Genomic DNA, 14,740 nt, shown 5'->3' on the forward strand with positions numbered 1-14,740 from the left:
GGCTCATCTGGGGGGTTTTGTCGATTCTGAGGAAGAACGATGTCCATCCACTCTTCTTTTCAGCCATTTTTGCAATCATCTGATATATTGTTAGTGCTTTACTAAATGGTAGGAAACATTTTTCAATACTGAAATTTCAGTATTTTGATATTTGCTTGGTACCGTAAATCTGTATTAACATACCCGGTAATACCGATACCAAATGGTATATACAATATACTACCCAGCTCTTATGTTTAACAATATAAATACTTACCAATATCTGTATTAAAATGAAAGTTATATTAATAATGACTACTAATTGTGCAAACATAAAACATCACACAAACAAAATCATTAAGAACGAAACATACTGAGAACTGTACACACTCAGTAGATAAATATTTTTTTATCCAAATTTAAATAATGCAGATACAGATACCTATCATTGCAGTGGTATTGGTATTTTATACAAAATGACTAAGCTATACATTATATATATATATATATGATAATTTATTATTCATCTATGGTTCAAAATAAATGGTGCTGTAAATATATGTCAAGCAGGTTATAAAAGCATTATATATTGTGGACAATGAAACATTATTTGTTTTGATGGACATCCATATTCTAACATATGCTGGGGTGTCGTTAAACATTCCATTCATACATTCGGGAGGGGGGGGGAGGGGGGGAGAGGGTGAGATGTGGTAAAGCACGGTCGGTTTGGGATCGATCTCCGTCAGTGGGCTCATTGGGGCTATTTGTCACTCCAGCCAGTGCATCACAACTGGTACATCAAAGGCCGTGGTATGTGCTATCCTGTTTATGGGATGGTGCATATAAAAGATCCCCTGCTGCTAATCGAAAACTCTCCACCTGCTACCAACCTTGATTGGACTGCTGGTGCTCCCTTGCACCTGCCAGTGCAGGCGGTCCCTCCTTCACCCCCCCCCCCCCCCCACACTTTCCTGTCCTGGACTGTGCCCAAGACAGGCATGCGCTACAACAGCTTGCTCTGAATGTGCACATTAATTCTTACTCTACTCTCTACTAATCGAAAAGAGTAGCCCATGAAGTGGCGACAGCGGGTTACCTTCCTCAATATCTGTGTGGTCCTTAAGCGTATGTCCGACGCCATATAACCGTAAATAAAATGTGTTGAGTACGTCGTAAAATAAACCATTTCCTTCTTCATTCATTCCATATTCTAACAATAAATATATCAACCCAATAATTGGCAATCAAATGTGTGCTGTGTGGAATTGACATAACATGCTGAGAATTGTATTACTGACTAAGTGAGGGCAGTTTGCTTTTACATCTACTCTTATAAAATGTCTATATACATGTGGCCTAATAATGTATTTGATAAACATTTTGTATCTAGTGCTCGACTGGATAAACTTAATGAACACTTCAGGAACCAGTCAAAATTAAATGTTAATTACAGCTAAAATCACGCGGTAGTCAAGATAAGTGTTGGTAAGACTGAAATAACTTTTGACTGTTATTTTGAGTGCATAGAAATATCCCTTCATGCAAGTTCATCGAAATAAAAATATACATGCAGTCGAACTTCAGAATTGTTATCTAGTTAAGGTAGAACTATGTCAAATAGCAATTAGGATAAATCAAAGTAAAAATAATCCAAACAATTAACTCAGCAGTTAATACATGTACCGGGTACTACCAATCCAGCTATTGGTGATAAATGTGACAGTGGTTATTGTTAAAGGAACATTATTTCATCTGGGCAATCAATGCATGCAATTTTATTTGCTCCATAGCCAAATTTTTTTATGCTAGAAACACATTAAGTATTTATATAAAAGTAAGCACTAGGTGTGTTATAAGAGTCCTGTTATATTAAAAATGAGCCACGTAACATTCCACTTTCTTCAGTTAATACTCTGTGGGAGTATTTATCATTATGGTTCATAGTTTGGTTGATACGTTAGCTAAATTTATATTTTAACACCAAACATGTGAACTTTGTCGTCTATTGGGCTCTATTTGGTTTACTGGGTAACCAGTGTTCAAGATGAACGGTACCCTGATATCCCGGGAATACCAGAATTTAATTTTAGATACCAGACTTCAAGAACCCAGTATCCCACCGGGATGCCATATAAGACTAAATTCTCAGGTAGGATACCAGATTTTGAAATGTTAGTATCCATCTGGGATACAGTCCAAAAGATTTAATCTCGAACACTGGTAACCAGAAGCAACAATTCTTGCCTACTACAGATACATGCACTGTACACGAAATTGCTAAATAGAAGTTGCCACTTTTTAATATTAACATACATGTAGGGCTTAAAGGGACAGGCCTGAGTTTGCTACAATTTTTAAGATGTTATCGACTATCGAGTAATTACATATCAAATATATTTTTCTACATGAAATATTAGTGACTGTATATTAAATGTGTTTCTGATCGTTAAGTATTTATACTAGGTTAAATTTCATTTTATTTAAAAAAGCTATTTTTTTTTCAAACATACAAAATTATTTGAAGACAAAATCCAGTTTGGACTTCTTACAAATATTAAGACGACCAGAAACACATTGAATATACAAACACTGATATTCTAAACAAGAAAATATATTTAATACATATTTTTTAGACGTTAAAAGATTTTATTAGTCGGAAACATCTTACAATGCAGAAAATTCAGGACAGTCCCTTTAATATTTCTGCTGTACATACCAGTTATATTTAATACATATACACATATATGATATTTAATATATAATTCACATGTACACCTACGAGCATAATGTTTATTGACAACCATGATACGAATCCTGAAATATTCATAAGCAAAGCACTTAGATGGTATTAAGTGCCTCTTGTGGCGATACTGACCCACATCACAGCTAGTTCCATAAACCATTAATGGCTTATGTAAATTGTGAGCACTCCATTATTGATAGGGGCAAAATGGATAGTTATTTAAAAGATACCCGATACTGAGCTAATATGATCATGTGTACAGGCTGAAAAAAGGGCATCGAAAGGTATACATATGCTTCGTGATTTCTCAACCTAATTTTTAAATCAGTATATACACTAAACAAACATATATTGTGTTCATTGTGGAACATAGTATAGAATATACAAGTGAGGAAACCTGCTGCCTCAATATACATAATGTATATCAAAGGCCGTAGTATGTGCTATCCTGTCTGTGGGATGGTGCATCTAAAAGATCCTTTGCTACTAATAGGAATTATGTAACATGTTTCCTCTCTAAGACTATATGTAAAACTTTACAAAGTGTTGACATTCAATAGCCATTGATTAATAAATGAATGTGCTCTAGTGGTGTCGTTAAACAAAACAAACTTTAAGTTTTAAGTCACTGGACTTGAGGCTGGCAATAACTGGGCTTGCATTTCCCATCTTTGATACATCCACCAGAAAATTCCAAGGAAGTGGCCAAGACAGACATGCTTGAACCTTCGATGGATGTAAGCGTGTGTCAAATGGTTGATTGATTGATTGGGTACTGCCACTAACTGAGTGAGTCTGTATTATTAGCTGTGTACAAAATATTACTTTTAAAACTGGCCTCAGTGGTGTTGTGGTTAAGACATCGGACATAAGGCTGGTTGGTACAGGGTTCACAGCCTGGTACCGGCTCCCACACAGAGCAAGTTTTAATGACTCAATGGGTAGGTGTAAAACAACTACACTCTCTTCTCTCTTACTAACCACTAACCACTAACAGCTACCCCACTGTGCTAGACACACAGCCCTGATAGCTGAGATGTGTGCCCAGGACAGCATGCTTGAACCTTAATTGGATATAATCTCGAAAATAAGTTGAAATAAATAAATAGATTTTTTTTTTTTTAAATCTGTTTAGACTAGTATTAAACAATTTTACTTACCAGTAGGTTTAAAGTTATGATTCAAATTAGATCTTTACATTTTAGTATTACCCTTTTAGTTTTAGATTTACTAGTATGAGTCTATAAACAGAATAAAAAACAAACACACACAAATGAGTGTGTAACTGAATTTTCTGATTCAGTTAAAGTTTATTTTGTTTAACATCACTACTAGAGCACATCGATTTATTAATTATCAGTTATTGGATGTTACATATTTGGTCATTTTGACATATAGTCTTAGACAAGAAACATGCTACATTTTTGTATTAGTAGCAAGGGATCTTTTATATGCACCATCCAGAGATTTTGCTAACAATATATTTTTTTTGTACCTATTCATACATGTAGTTCCATAAACTGAAAAGAAATATATAATGGCTAACCCTTAAATAAACTTTGTATGTGTATATAAACCTAGTCCTTTGCAATTATGGTTATTAGCATATTCGATCAGCTATATGGCTCATTGTGGCTGGAAAATCGGTCATATTAATTAGAAATCCATAAAGAATTTTGACAGTTACTAACACCGATCTGCCATAATACCCACATTGTGAGTTTGCCAAAACTGAAAGGATTTGTGCTAAATAAATGTTAATACAGTAAATATGGTACATGTATATTAATAACAGTTGATAAAACACTCAAGTCTTACTATGCCCACTGGCATGTATATATACATACAAGTGGGTACAGTTATATCTGTATATATATCTAACTATGTAACTATAACCATAACTGTTTAACGTTTCTTGAAAGAAGAGCAGTAGAAACAATACATGTTAGTGTACAGAGCTTCTAGAATTTTTATAAAATCCATTAACCATGGGATCAGTTATTTAAAAAATTTACTAGCCACAATTAAAAATTCACTAGCCCTACTTTACTTTAAGTTAATACAATTTTACTAAATAATAGTAATAATCAGATATGTTACCTAAAGAGGGAGATAGAGCTTAAAAACACTAACATCGGTGGGTTGGGGTGGGGTCAGGATATTCATATTTACAAAATAAATTTAATTGCTGCACCATTTGACAAAAAAAAAAATTCACTAGCCGTTGGGCATGGCAATAGTAGTTATTTACTAGCCCAACATTGCATATCACTAGCCATGGGAGTGGGACTACCATAATCTAGAAGCCCTGCATTGGCAACTCTTTTCAAGTAGCATTACCAGGGTTCAATTTATTTATTATTTAAATATATGTACAGTCAAACCTGTGTTAAACAGACACCTATTGAAGTAATGATGTATAAAAAGTGGTCTCTTAGGACATTGACTGTTTAATACAGGTCAATACAAACTATATTAGCCGATTTTGGTCACTTAAGACAGGTGATGACTTGACCTGGTTTGGCAGTATTTCATTAACTCTATAAATAATAATAATTAAAGAAAGACAAAAGATGAAAGAGACTTGGGAGAGAAAGCTGTCTCTCTTCCATTTCTTTTTTCCTTTATCTGTCTTTCTTTTGCTCACTTTTTTGTTTTTGTTTAATGACTAGATCACATTGATTTCTTAATCATCGGCTAATGGATGTAAAACATTTGGTCATTTTGATGTAGGAAACCTGCTACATTTTTAGAACCACATAAATCACAAAACGCTATTCTGCTGCCTTTCTCCCATTTCTGGAACAGTTAACAGATAATCAAATGTATTCATTTCATTTGAACTTATTTTCGTAGGCTGTCTGTCCAGGACAGTGGGTTAGTTGTTAGTTGGTTAGTGGTTAGTGAGAGAGAAGAAGGTGTAGTGGCCTTACACCTACCCATTGAGCCCTTAAGAACTCACTCTGGGTTGGAGCCGGTACCGGGCTGCGAACCCTGTACCTACCAGCCTGTAATCCGATGGCTTAACCACTGTACCACTGAGGCCGGTTCAAATGTAGTACCGAGATGATAGTATATAATGATGTGAGTATAGATTGTAAGACACTTCAGTGAGATTAAACCCCAGCTGTTAAGAGATACAACTACATAGGCATAAAGTGGGACAAGTAGCTTTAACAATTGTATTGCTTTTGATAGGGCTAATTGGTGATGGGTAAGGAAGATATATATAAAAAAAAAAAATCAGTTTAATTACCAGTAGTTTAAAGAGAAATCTTTCTTACTTTTTAGTTCACAAAAAACATGTATTCAATAACGATATTTGTGATTTAAAATAATGTTTAATATCACTCTTTATATGGATTTATGAAGTCACCAATAAACCACACTAAACAATTATTTTAATTTTAACAAAATGTTATCATTTAATGCAGTAGCTTAATTCCTTGAATATTTTAAACATGAAAGTGAATATATTTAAACATATGGGCTTATTCTGAAATAAATTATTGAGTTCACTAATCATTTTAAAGTAATAAATACTAGACATTTCATATATATATATAAAAAAATATAAAAAAATCCATATTGCAGTCCTGACAATAACTAAAAATTTACCTTCTTCATCCTCAGTAGTTTTGGTTTGTTTCATACCAGGAAGGCCCATTTCAATATCATCGATATCCAACCGCATGGGCCCAATGGCCGCACCACTTTCGGTAACCAGGTAACACAAGTAAATATCTCCCCCTTCGTACTCCTCCTGAATATTAAACTCATCGAAATGATCCAACAGCTCATCATCAATCTTCTGTCTGCGTTCGCTGTCACTGGACGTGTTGCGTGATGTCTGTGATGTCGACGATGGGTGCCGTGAATCGGACCGCGTCTTAATAACGTACTCCGTCTTTCCGTCCGTCATGTCTTTCCTCGGGTCCCACCTGTGGCCAGTCTTCAACACGTGGGACTGGACATTCGCGTCGGGTAGCGTGGCCCTGCGCAGTCGTCGTTTCTTTTCCAGATAATGCTTTGCACTGAGTTCCTTGAGATCGTCTGTGTCGAAGTCTCTTTTCTTTTCATTACTGCCTTTCCACTTTGAATGGTCTCGATCCAACTGCTCGGGTGACTGGTCTAATCCCAGAGATTGCGGCTTGTCTTGCTGTGTCTCCTGGGCTTGGTAATCACTTGTGTTTGTTTGCTCATGTCCTCGCTGGTAGGTGGAAGCCTTTCTGTTGGTGGCCTCACCGCGATACACACCCCGAGTCGCCACCGACGATCTCCGTCGGTTCTGTACTAAGTTAGGATTGTATAACTTACGCTGTTCTTTTTTATCAGCACTGTCATTATCAACACCAGTTGAGTGGAAGTCGTGTCTTTTCGCCTCATTGTATCTGGCCAGTGCATTTAATGGGTCAGTTAAATCAGCTGAACCTTCGTCAGACAGATTACCGTCTGTTGTTAGAGGACTTGTCACCTGAATTCCGCGGTCACAGATTGGTTTAAATTTGTCAGCTTCCTCGGTGTCCCTGTAACTTCTGCTATTCTTCATCTGACTGGGAGGGGTCTGGGGGTCGACTTTCACAAAGTGTGGTTCCGTGTAGGTGTTTGTAGAAGCATTAGCGGTCTTGGGTTCAATCTCTCTGTCACAGAATCGTGGATCCGTTCCAACACTGATGGTCTTCGCTTCACCAACGTCAGATTTTTCTTTTGGCTCTTTGTCATCATCTAACTTCCAATCGAGATCACCGAACACAATTCTATCATTGTGGGCGTAATTAGTCAAAGGTCGTGGCTTTCTTTGTCTCCTCTTCAAATCTGATGGCTTAATCAATGACTTTGATCTGTCCAACTGCCCAGGAATGGACGCATCATCTGGTTCTGGTGAGAACAGAAATCCATCTGGACCAAAAATCAACCCAGTAGGTGGTGAATAGTCATTCTTGCCACCAGCGGTGTCTTTCCTTGGATACAAAACTTTTGACTGACCATAGTTCGGTTCCACAAAGTCATACTGTCCTGGGTAGATAAATTCTGGGTACACAGAATGTCCGGCAGTGCCTCGTTTCCTGGGACCCAGGTCCCAGTGGACGGTTTGAGAGTGAGTGTGTGTGAAAAATGACATATCGGTTGGCTACACGTCAAATGAGGCTTGGCAATTAGGGAAAAAAATCAATGCACATCACACTTTGCTTTCTGCCTGCTAAATGAATATTCAGTGAAGAAGAAAGTATACATCCTAGCTGCTAGATTTTCAAAACAGATTCATATTTATTGATGCGAGCCACAAATGGAATAAATGCATGCAATCTCTGTGACTGTTTTATAAATGTAGTTATTCAACTAGGCCAGTTGAGGTTTTCAGTTACGATTTCTCCTGGGTGATACATACATTGATTATGCCATGAAAATCAATCATAATATCACTATAGATCATACTTTTTTCTAATCTGCCATTCCACAAAATATCCATATTCTCTATGGTTAAATCGTTAAATTGTTTTTTATGTGGCCCTTTTTTATAGTAATCATACATGTACTTCTGAAAATTATTTCTCAACAGAAATTATACATAAGAGTAAAACTGATGTTTGTTAAAAATCTAGTTGTTCTAATCCATGTTTTAAATACTGTCTTTTAAAATATCAAACATTTTTATACATGTATGTATTTGAATACTAAAATAACAGTAAATGACATAGGACCTGACATTTCCACATGATTAAAGATGTTGTTTTGACTTTTCATACTTTTCTCGCACTCATTTATAGCCTTATAAAGTCTATATTGATTTGTAATTATCGGTGTAAACACTGAACCACAAGATTATTACAATCCAATAATACCCAGGATCAGCAAATATTGTTTATTAAAACAGACACATTATCCTGAGTATTAGAAAACCATTCTTAAAATACTCCTGGGGTCAGAAATAACTGAATAGCTGGAATATTTTTTTTTAATCCTCCAATCAGAAGTTATACATGTGGCATTTTTTAAACACTCAAGCATAATCACAGAATATGCAACATTGTTCATCAGAATTTTAATTACAATTCACAGAATTTTCCCAGAATTTTAATCTTCTCAAAATCCTTGAAACATTTTGGTAAGAATTCTTCAAACATTCTATTCTTGTCAGAATTCATAGAATACTTGCACAATATTTTAATCCTTCAATCACTAATTACAGCATTCTTAGAATATTATAATTTTGTAGGTGTATAATCCAACAAAATGTTAAGACATCCTCTCAGTTTAAAATGAATTAAGAATTTAACCAGTAAAATATTAAAATGAAAACTCCACTTCACATAAATGATACAAATGGCACCTTCCAAACTTATTAAATGTTTCACTCCCACTCCCGTAACATACACACATGGAATAACAACTAAAGATACAAATGTGATCAAAACAAAATGTTTTATTACTGTTAAGTGGCCTATCATATTAACATAGAGTCCTAGTCAGCTGAATGAAATGGATTTAGACTGGATACAAACAGATCTGTCTTCAACTGTGGGCAGCACACAATAGGATCACCCTAGGTGTGACAGAGTGAATTGAAGGCATGCATTTCTCTCAAACTTAATGTTCACGTTTTGTATAGTGGTCTCTTCACAATTGTCACTATGGTACACTGTGGTACAGTATGGTAATATACAGACATAAGTCTGTAGGAGCACAACATTCACAAGCACCTGAACAGAATATCTTTGAAGCTGTATTTATTTATTAGTCATACATCAAGGGAAGAATATATTTTATATATTACATCACAATGAAAATAATGGTTACTAGCCAATAACCTTTCTTTTTTTAAATACAACTTAATAACAGATGGTATATTTAAAGCTTATTGTTATCAGTGCTCAGTAACTGGTATAGCAAAGGTCATGGTATGTGCTGTGTTAATGAATATAAGTTTATAACAAAATCATAACTCCAACTCGTAAATAACAGTACTTTATGCAGGGCGTGACTATTTATTGCATGGCATAATGGGAATTCTGGTTACTTTACCAACATGACCAAGCTAATGCTCCAGTGGTAAATTATCAACAGCCATCTGTTAACATTAAAAATCTGTTATCAGTGCTCCAAACAAATACACAGTACAGAACAGACTGTTTCGTAGGGTGAATCCTGGCACTGAAATTACCAACAGCTGCCTTTCAGACATTCTCGTTTCACTAACAAACACTTGAATTTAGTATGAAAGTATCAATAGTACTTGGCACTACACAAGGGGTGGGATTTAACTAAGTGGTAAAGTGCTCGCTTAATGCGCGGTTCGGTCTGGGATCGATCTCCGTCGTTGGGCCCATTGGGCCATTTCTCATTCCAGCCAGTGTACCACAACTAGTACATCAAAGGCTGTGGTATGTGCTATCCTGTCTATGGGATGGCACATATTAAAGATCCCTTACCTTAATGGAAAGATGTAGTGGGTTTTCTCTGTAAAATTAACAAATGTTTGACATCCAATAGTCTACATGTATGATTAATAAATCAATGTGCTCTTGTGGTGTTGTTAAATGAAACAAACTTTTTCCTTAAAAATCTTAAAAACAGACTGTTGCACGTATTGGAGGGTGAATGCTGGCACTGAAATTACCAACAGCTGCCATTTCAGACATTCTCCTTTTGTTGACAACACTTGTTCATTGAAAAATTGGAATAGATTTGGCAACTAAGAAACCCCATTCCAAAAACTACATATATCAGGGTATTCAAAAATATACCCTCAAACCTTTTGGGTTTAATAACCCCCCCCCCCCCCCCCAGCTCTTGGACTAATTGTATTTAGTATGAAAGTATCAATAGCACTTAGCACTACACAAAGTAAATTGACTAAAAAGACTGAGCATGCCAGATCACCTTTATTTTGTAATCTGGAAAGTTAAAAGTTTGTTTTGTTTAACAATACCACTAGAGCACATTGATTTTTTTTTATCATAGGCTATTGGATGTCAAACATTTAGCAATTCTGACATATTCTTAGAAAGGAAACCCTCTACATTACAGTAGCTAGGCCCCTTTTATATGCACTATCTCACCACTTCGATATACCAGTCATGGTGCATTGGCTGAAATGAGAAATAGCCCACGAACAGGAATCGATCCTAGACTGACAGTTTATTAGACAAGCGTTTTACCACTGGACTATGTCCCACCCCTTTGTAATCATGAATGAACAGAGGGCAGACTTGGTGTTTTTGAGTCAAAAGATGCGTGATTTTTTGGTGAATATGACATGAAACCTAGTTCCATGGCTGACATTACATGGTATAGGTAAAATGATTGTCATTCTAGGAATCAACAGATACAGATTTTGTGGTGTAAATGTCTTCTTTTAGTTAATAACTATGATTTTTAGCAAGTGGGAGTCTGTGTTTGATTGACGTTTGTTTCTGACCTTTTCTAAACATACAACACAACACAGCATAGTGCATAGGCATCAAAAGATGTTGGTAACTGGAGGTGGGGGGGGGGGGGGGGATGGGTGACAAAAACAATATACATAAATAATTTAGAATGCTTGTAAATCAACTCTCCTCTCCTCCTCTCTTCCTCTCTCTTCCTCCCTCCCTCCTCTCTCTCTCTCTCTCTCTCATAAATAGTCTTTCTCTCACTCTCTCTCTCATAAATTGTCATATTTTCTAACATGGAAATTATGAACTCCATTCTTGTGAAATATCAGGGTAAAACAATATTAATTGAAATCCATATAAATTTGAGATCACCATTCAGGCTCAATGGGGCCCATGCTTCAGACGCCTATGTAGTGCGTTTGACTGATTTCATCCAGTACTAACTCCAAACAAGACCTGAATGTTTATCTTTACAGCTCTATTTGTACTGAACATTGTAAATAACAGAATTGTTTTATAAGCCTGATTTGTGAATTACAGTACTAACTGCAAGCAAGACCCAAATACCCGTGTTTACAGCACCATTTGTATTGAACATTATGAATAACAAAAGGTTTTATAAGCCTGAGTCCTAAATTACCGCACTAACTCCAAGCAGGATCCAAATGCCCATGTGTACAGCACCATTTATTCTGAACCTTATGAATAACAGAATTGTTTTATAAGCCTAAGTCATGAATTACAACACTTAACTTCAAGCAAGACCCGAATGCCCATGTTTGCAGCACCATTTGTTTTGAATGGTATGAATAATTAGGGTTGGGTACCGCGAAAAAAACCGTACCGCGGTATACCGTGGTTTTTTGTAATGTACCACGGTATACCACGGTAATGACAGCATACTAATCACTGTGATTCAGTGATACAATAATTGCTCAACATACAATGTCATTTATGTGCCTTTGAACTTAGTGGTCAAACACATATGACATACTACAATGATATACCTACCAGTAAAGATTTTGACTGATTCAGTTTACACTCTATTTTCTCTAAAGTTGAGTAAGCATTAAGCAGGACTAAAAATCTCATTTAGAGAATAGCCAATACTTATAGGTAGAACATAGTTGTAGAGCCTTGTTGTATTTTAAGACCTTATAATGTAAATGAAATAAACATAACAGATGAATAAATTCCCTAGTTATCATTTCAGTGAACTGGAAAAATAATGAAAATGACAAAGTTTAAACGAATGTATTCTTTTATCACCATTTTAATTATACCAGCAGCTATTAACTACCAGTAACTTTTATATAGCTACTTTTATTTCAGGAGATGACCCAGGCAAACAGGTCCCTTTATGTTTTCAGTTTTCTATAATTATTATTGTTCAAGTTAGTTCAAGTTAAATCGTCTTAACATCAATTTAGTTTTAAGAATAAAAAAATTCATAAACCTATATTTGTCTGAATAAACCATGTAGTGTGTCAATTTCAGTCATTATTATATAGATTACTAAATATATTTTATGTTCTTGTTTACAAACATTAGTGCATTAGTGATTAATATGTGAAATATTTGTTATCGCGAACTCAAATATTATCAATGTAATGGTATTTAACGTCAAACAAAGAATTATTGTGGTATTAGAGTGGGAATCTTTGCCTGGCCGGTGGTAGGCAGAAATTCTGTGTATTTGTTATCTCCGACTGAGAGAGCGGCTGTAACTGTCCAAATGTCCGTCTAGCTCTAGAACAGCAGCGTAGGCCTTCTTGGGCTAACCACTTATGATGGAATGAGTTACTTGAGAACAGGTCCAACCAAACCATCACTGCCTACAGAGTGACAATCGGACATTTGGGACATACGTTTTAAGGTAAGTTTACTAGCATAAGTATTTCAAATCGATTTATAATAATTGTTTTGTGTTTCCAACTAGCTATTACTACCTACGTTAATATGTTATGGTTAAACAGTGTTGCCGTTACATAGCGTTTATGACAAAATAAATAAATAAATAATAATAAAATAATTGTTTTAGTAATAAAACATAGTGTTTTACGTAACGCTGTTCAGTACACTTACCCACCACCTGTAATGCTACAAAACGTTTGGACATACACCCACCCACTCCTCCAGCACTACGTAATATTTGAATGGCCCTTGATGTCTAGGCCGGGCCGTAGCCCAGTGGTAAAACACTTGGTTGGACACGTGGTAGGTCTAGGATCGATCCAAGTCGGTGGGCCCATTGGGCTATTTCTGATTTATGTATGTGCATCACGACTGGTATAGCAAAGGTCGTGGTATGTGCTACTAATGAGAAAATGTAGTGGGTTTCCTCTCTAAGACTATATATCAAAATTACCAAAAGTTTGACATTCAGCAGTCGATGTTTTTGTTCTGCTCTATATAAAGAAAAAAAATGTAACCTGTGCCACCCCACTAGAGGCTCTGCATACGTCCCCAACCCTCCAGATATCGTGCCAATTCTACAGGCCCAATGGGCCATATATATAAGCTATGTGCTATGGGTCTGTATCTTTAATCTCTTTGGTAATTAATTCATGTTTATAAAAGAAAAACAATTTAGAAACAAAATAGCCACACTGGCAGTATTTTATTTTATGAATGCAAATGAGATAGGCTTTCGTAGTGTTTTTTTAAAGTACATAACTCCCTTCCTCCTAACTTATATGTATGTTTTAAACTGAATACTGTTTATAATTGTTTTCGTATCCAACTCAAGATTATAGCCAGTCACCCAAAACAAAGACAAAGAAAACGTCATTATATGTTATTGTTCTCAAAACATTGGCGTGTGAGTCTTTCAGACTTTCACAACTGGAAAAAAACGTTTTCAGTTTCATAAATTCATTGCAACATGATCCGAGACTTTTGTATGTTTATCTACCAGGGGCGGAGGGATTATCATGCCTGTCCTAATATTATATAAGTAGACATAGCATCAATAAATTATAATTCCCCCACTGAATATGTTTAACATTAAATCTGTAAACTTTGAAAATTTCAACTAATAATGATTGTGTATATGTGAGAAACAATATGTAATCCTCATCAACGCACCCACTTCAGTAAAATGAACTCAACCACGTGACCTAGATTTTACAACATTATCTGATACGACAAAACGCTAGAAACGTGACAAATAAAATGTAAACCTTGATGTAGCTAGTAATAAAACATTCAGTATCAACAATGCAACATGTTTTGAACAGTATTTCTTATAATTTGATAGCATTTTGTACCTTTATGAGAAGCAGTTCACTATTGAATAGTAGACTGTCACCCGGACATGCAAATGGCACTTATGCATACCGCGCGGCATATCTGTCGAACAAAATTGGTTGAAAGCATGTTTGGTGACTAAAAATCGACATTATAAAACTTTCTTAATTTTTTTTCGCCAAATTGAAAATTCTTTTACCAATTTTTATAAATTTTTTGTAATTTGCGACTTTGACGAACAACAGAGCGAGCCCTGCAAATGACCAATATCGCACGTGTGTTGCACGAACAACAAACTCGTCATCTACCATGTTTTTGTTAGTGACAACGTTTTGAGATTCTAAATACTTTGGGAAATACCGTTATTTTTTCAAAGATTTGTTAATGGAAC

General features: G+C 35.6%; 1 protein-coding gene across 4 annotated transcripts in view; it reads right to left on the bottom strand.

Annotated features, from left to right (window-relative positions):
* The window catches only part of LOC121368954 (kinesin-like protein KIF12), a 99,030-nt gene that overhangs the window by 31,411 nt on the left and 52,879 nt on the right, over positions 1-14,740 (bottom strand). For 3 of the 4 annotated variants that reach the window (XM_041493721.1, XM_041493720.1, XM_041493722.1), the window contains exon 1: positions 6,344-7,927. The exons of the other annotated variant lie outside the window; for it this stretch is intronic. In XM_041493721.1, the coding sequence (XP_041349655.1) occupies positions 6,344-7,847 (1,504 nt within the window). In that variant the 5' untranslated portion in view covers positions 7,848-7,927. Of the gene's footprint in view, positions 1-6,343; positions 7,928-14,740 lie in introns of those variants that run through there. 4 annotated transcript variants of the gene reach the window in all.

The sequence above is a fragment of the Gigantopelta aegis genome, chromosome 3 (assembly GCF_016097555.1).
Source record: "Gigantopelta aegis isolate Gae_Host chromosome 3, Gae_host_genome, whole genome shotgun sequence".
In the NCBI taxonomy this organism is placed as follows: Eukaryota; Metazoa; Mollusca; class Gastropoda; order Neomphalida; family Peltospiridae; genus Gigantopelta; species Gigantopelta aegis.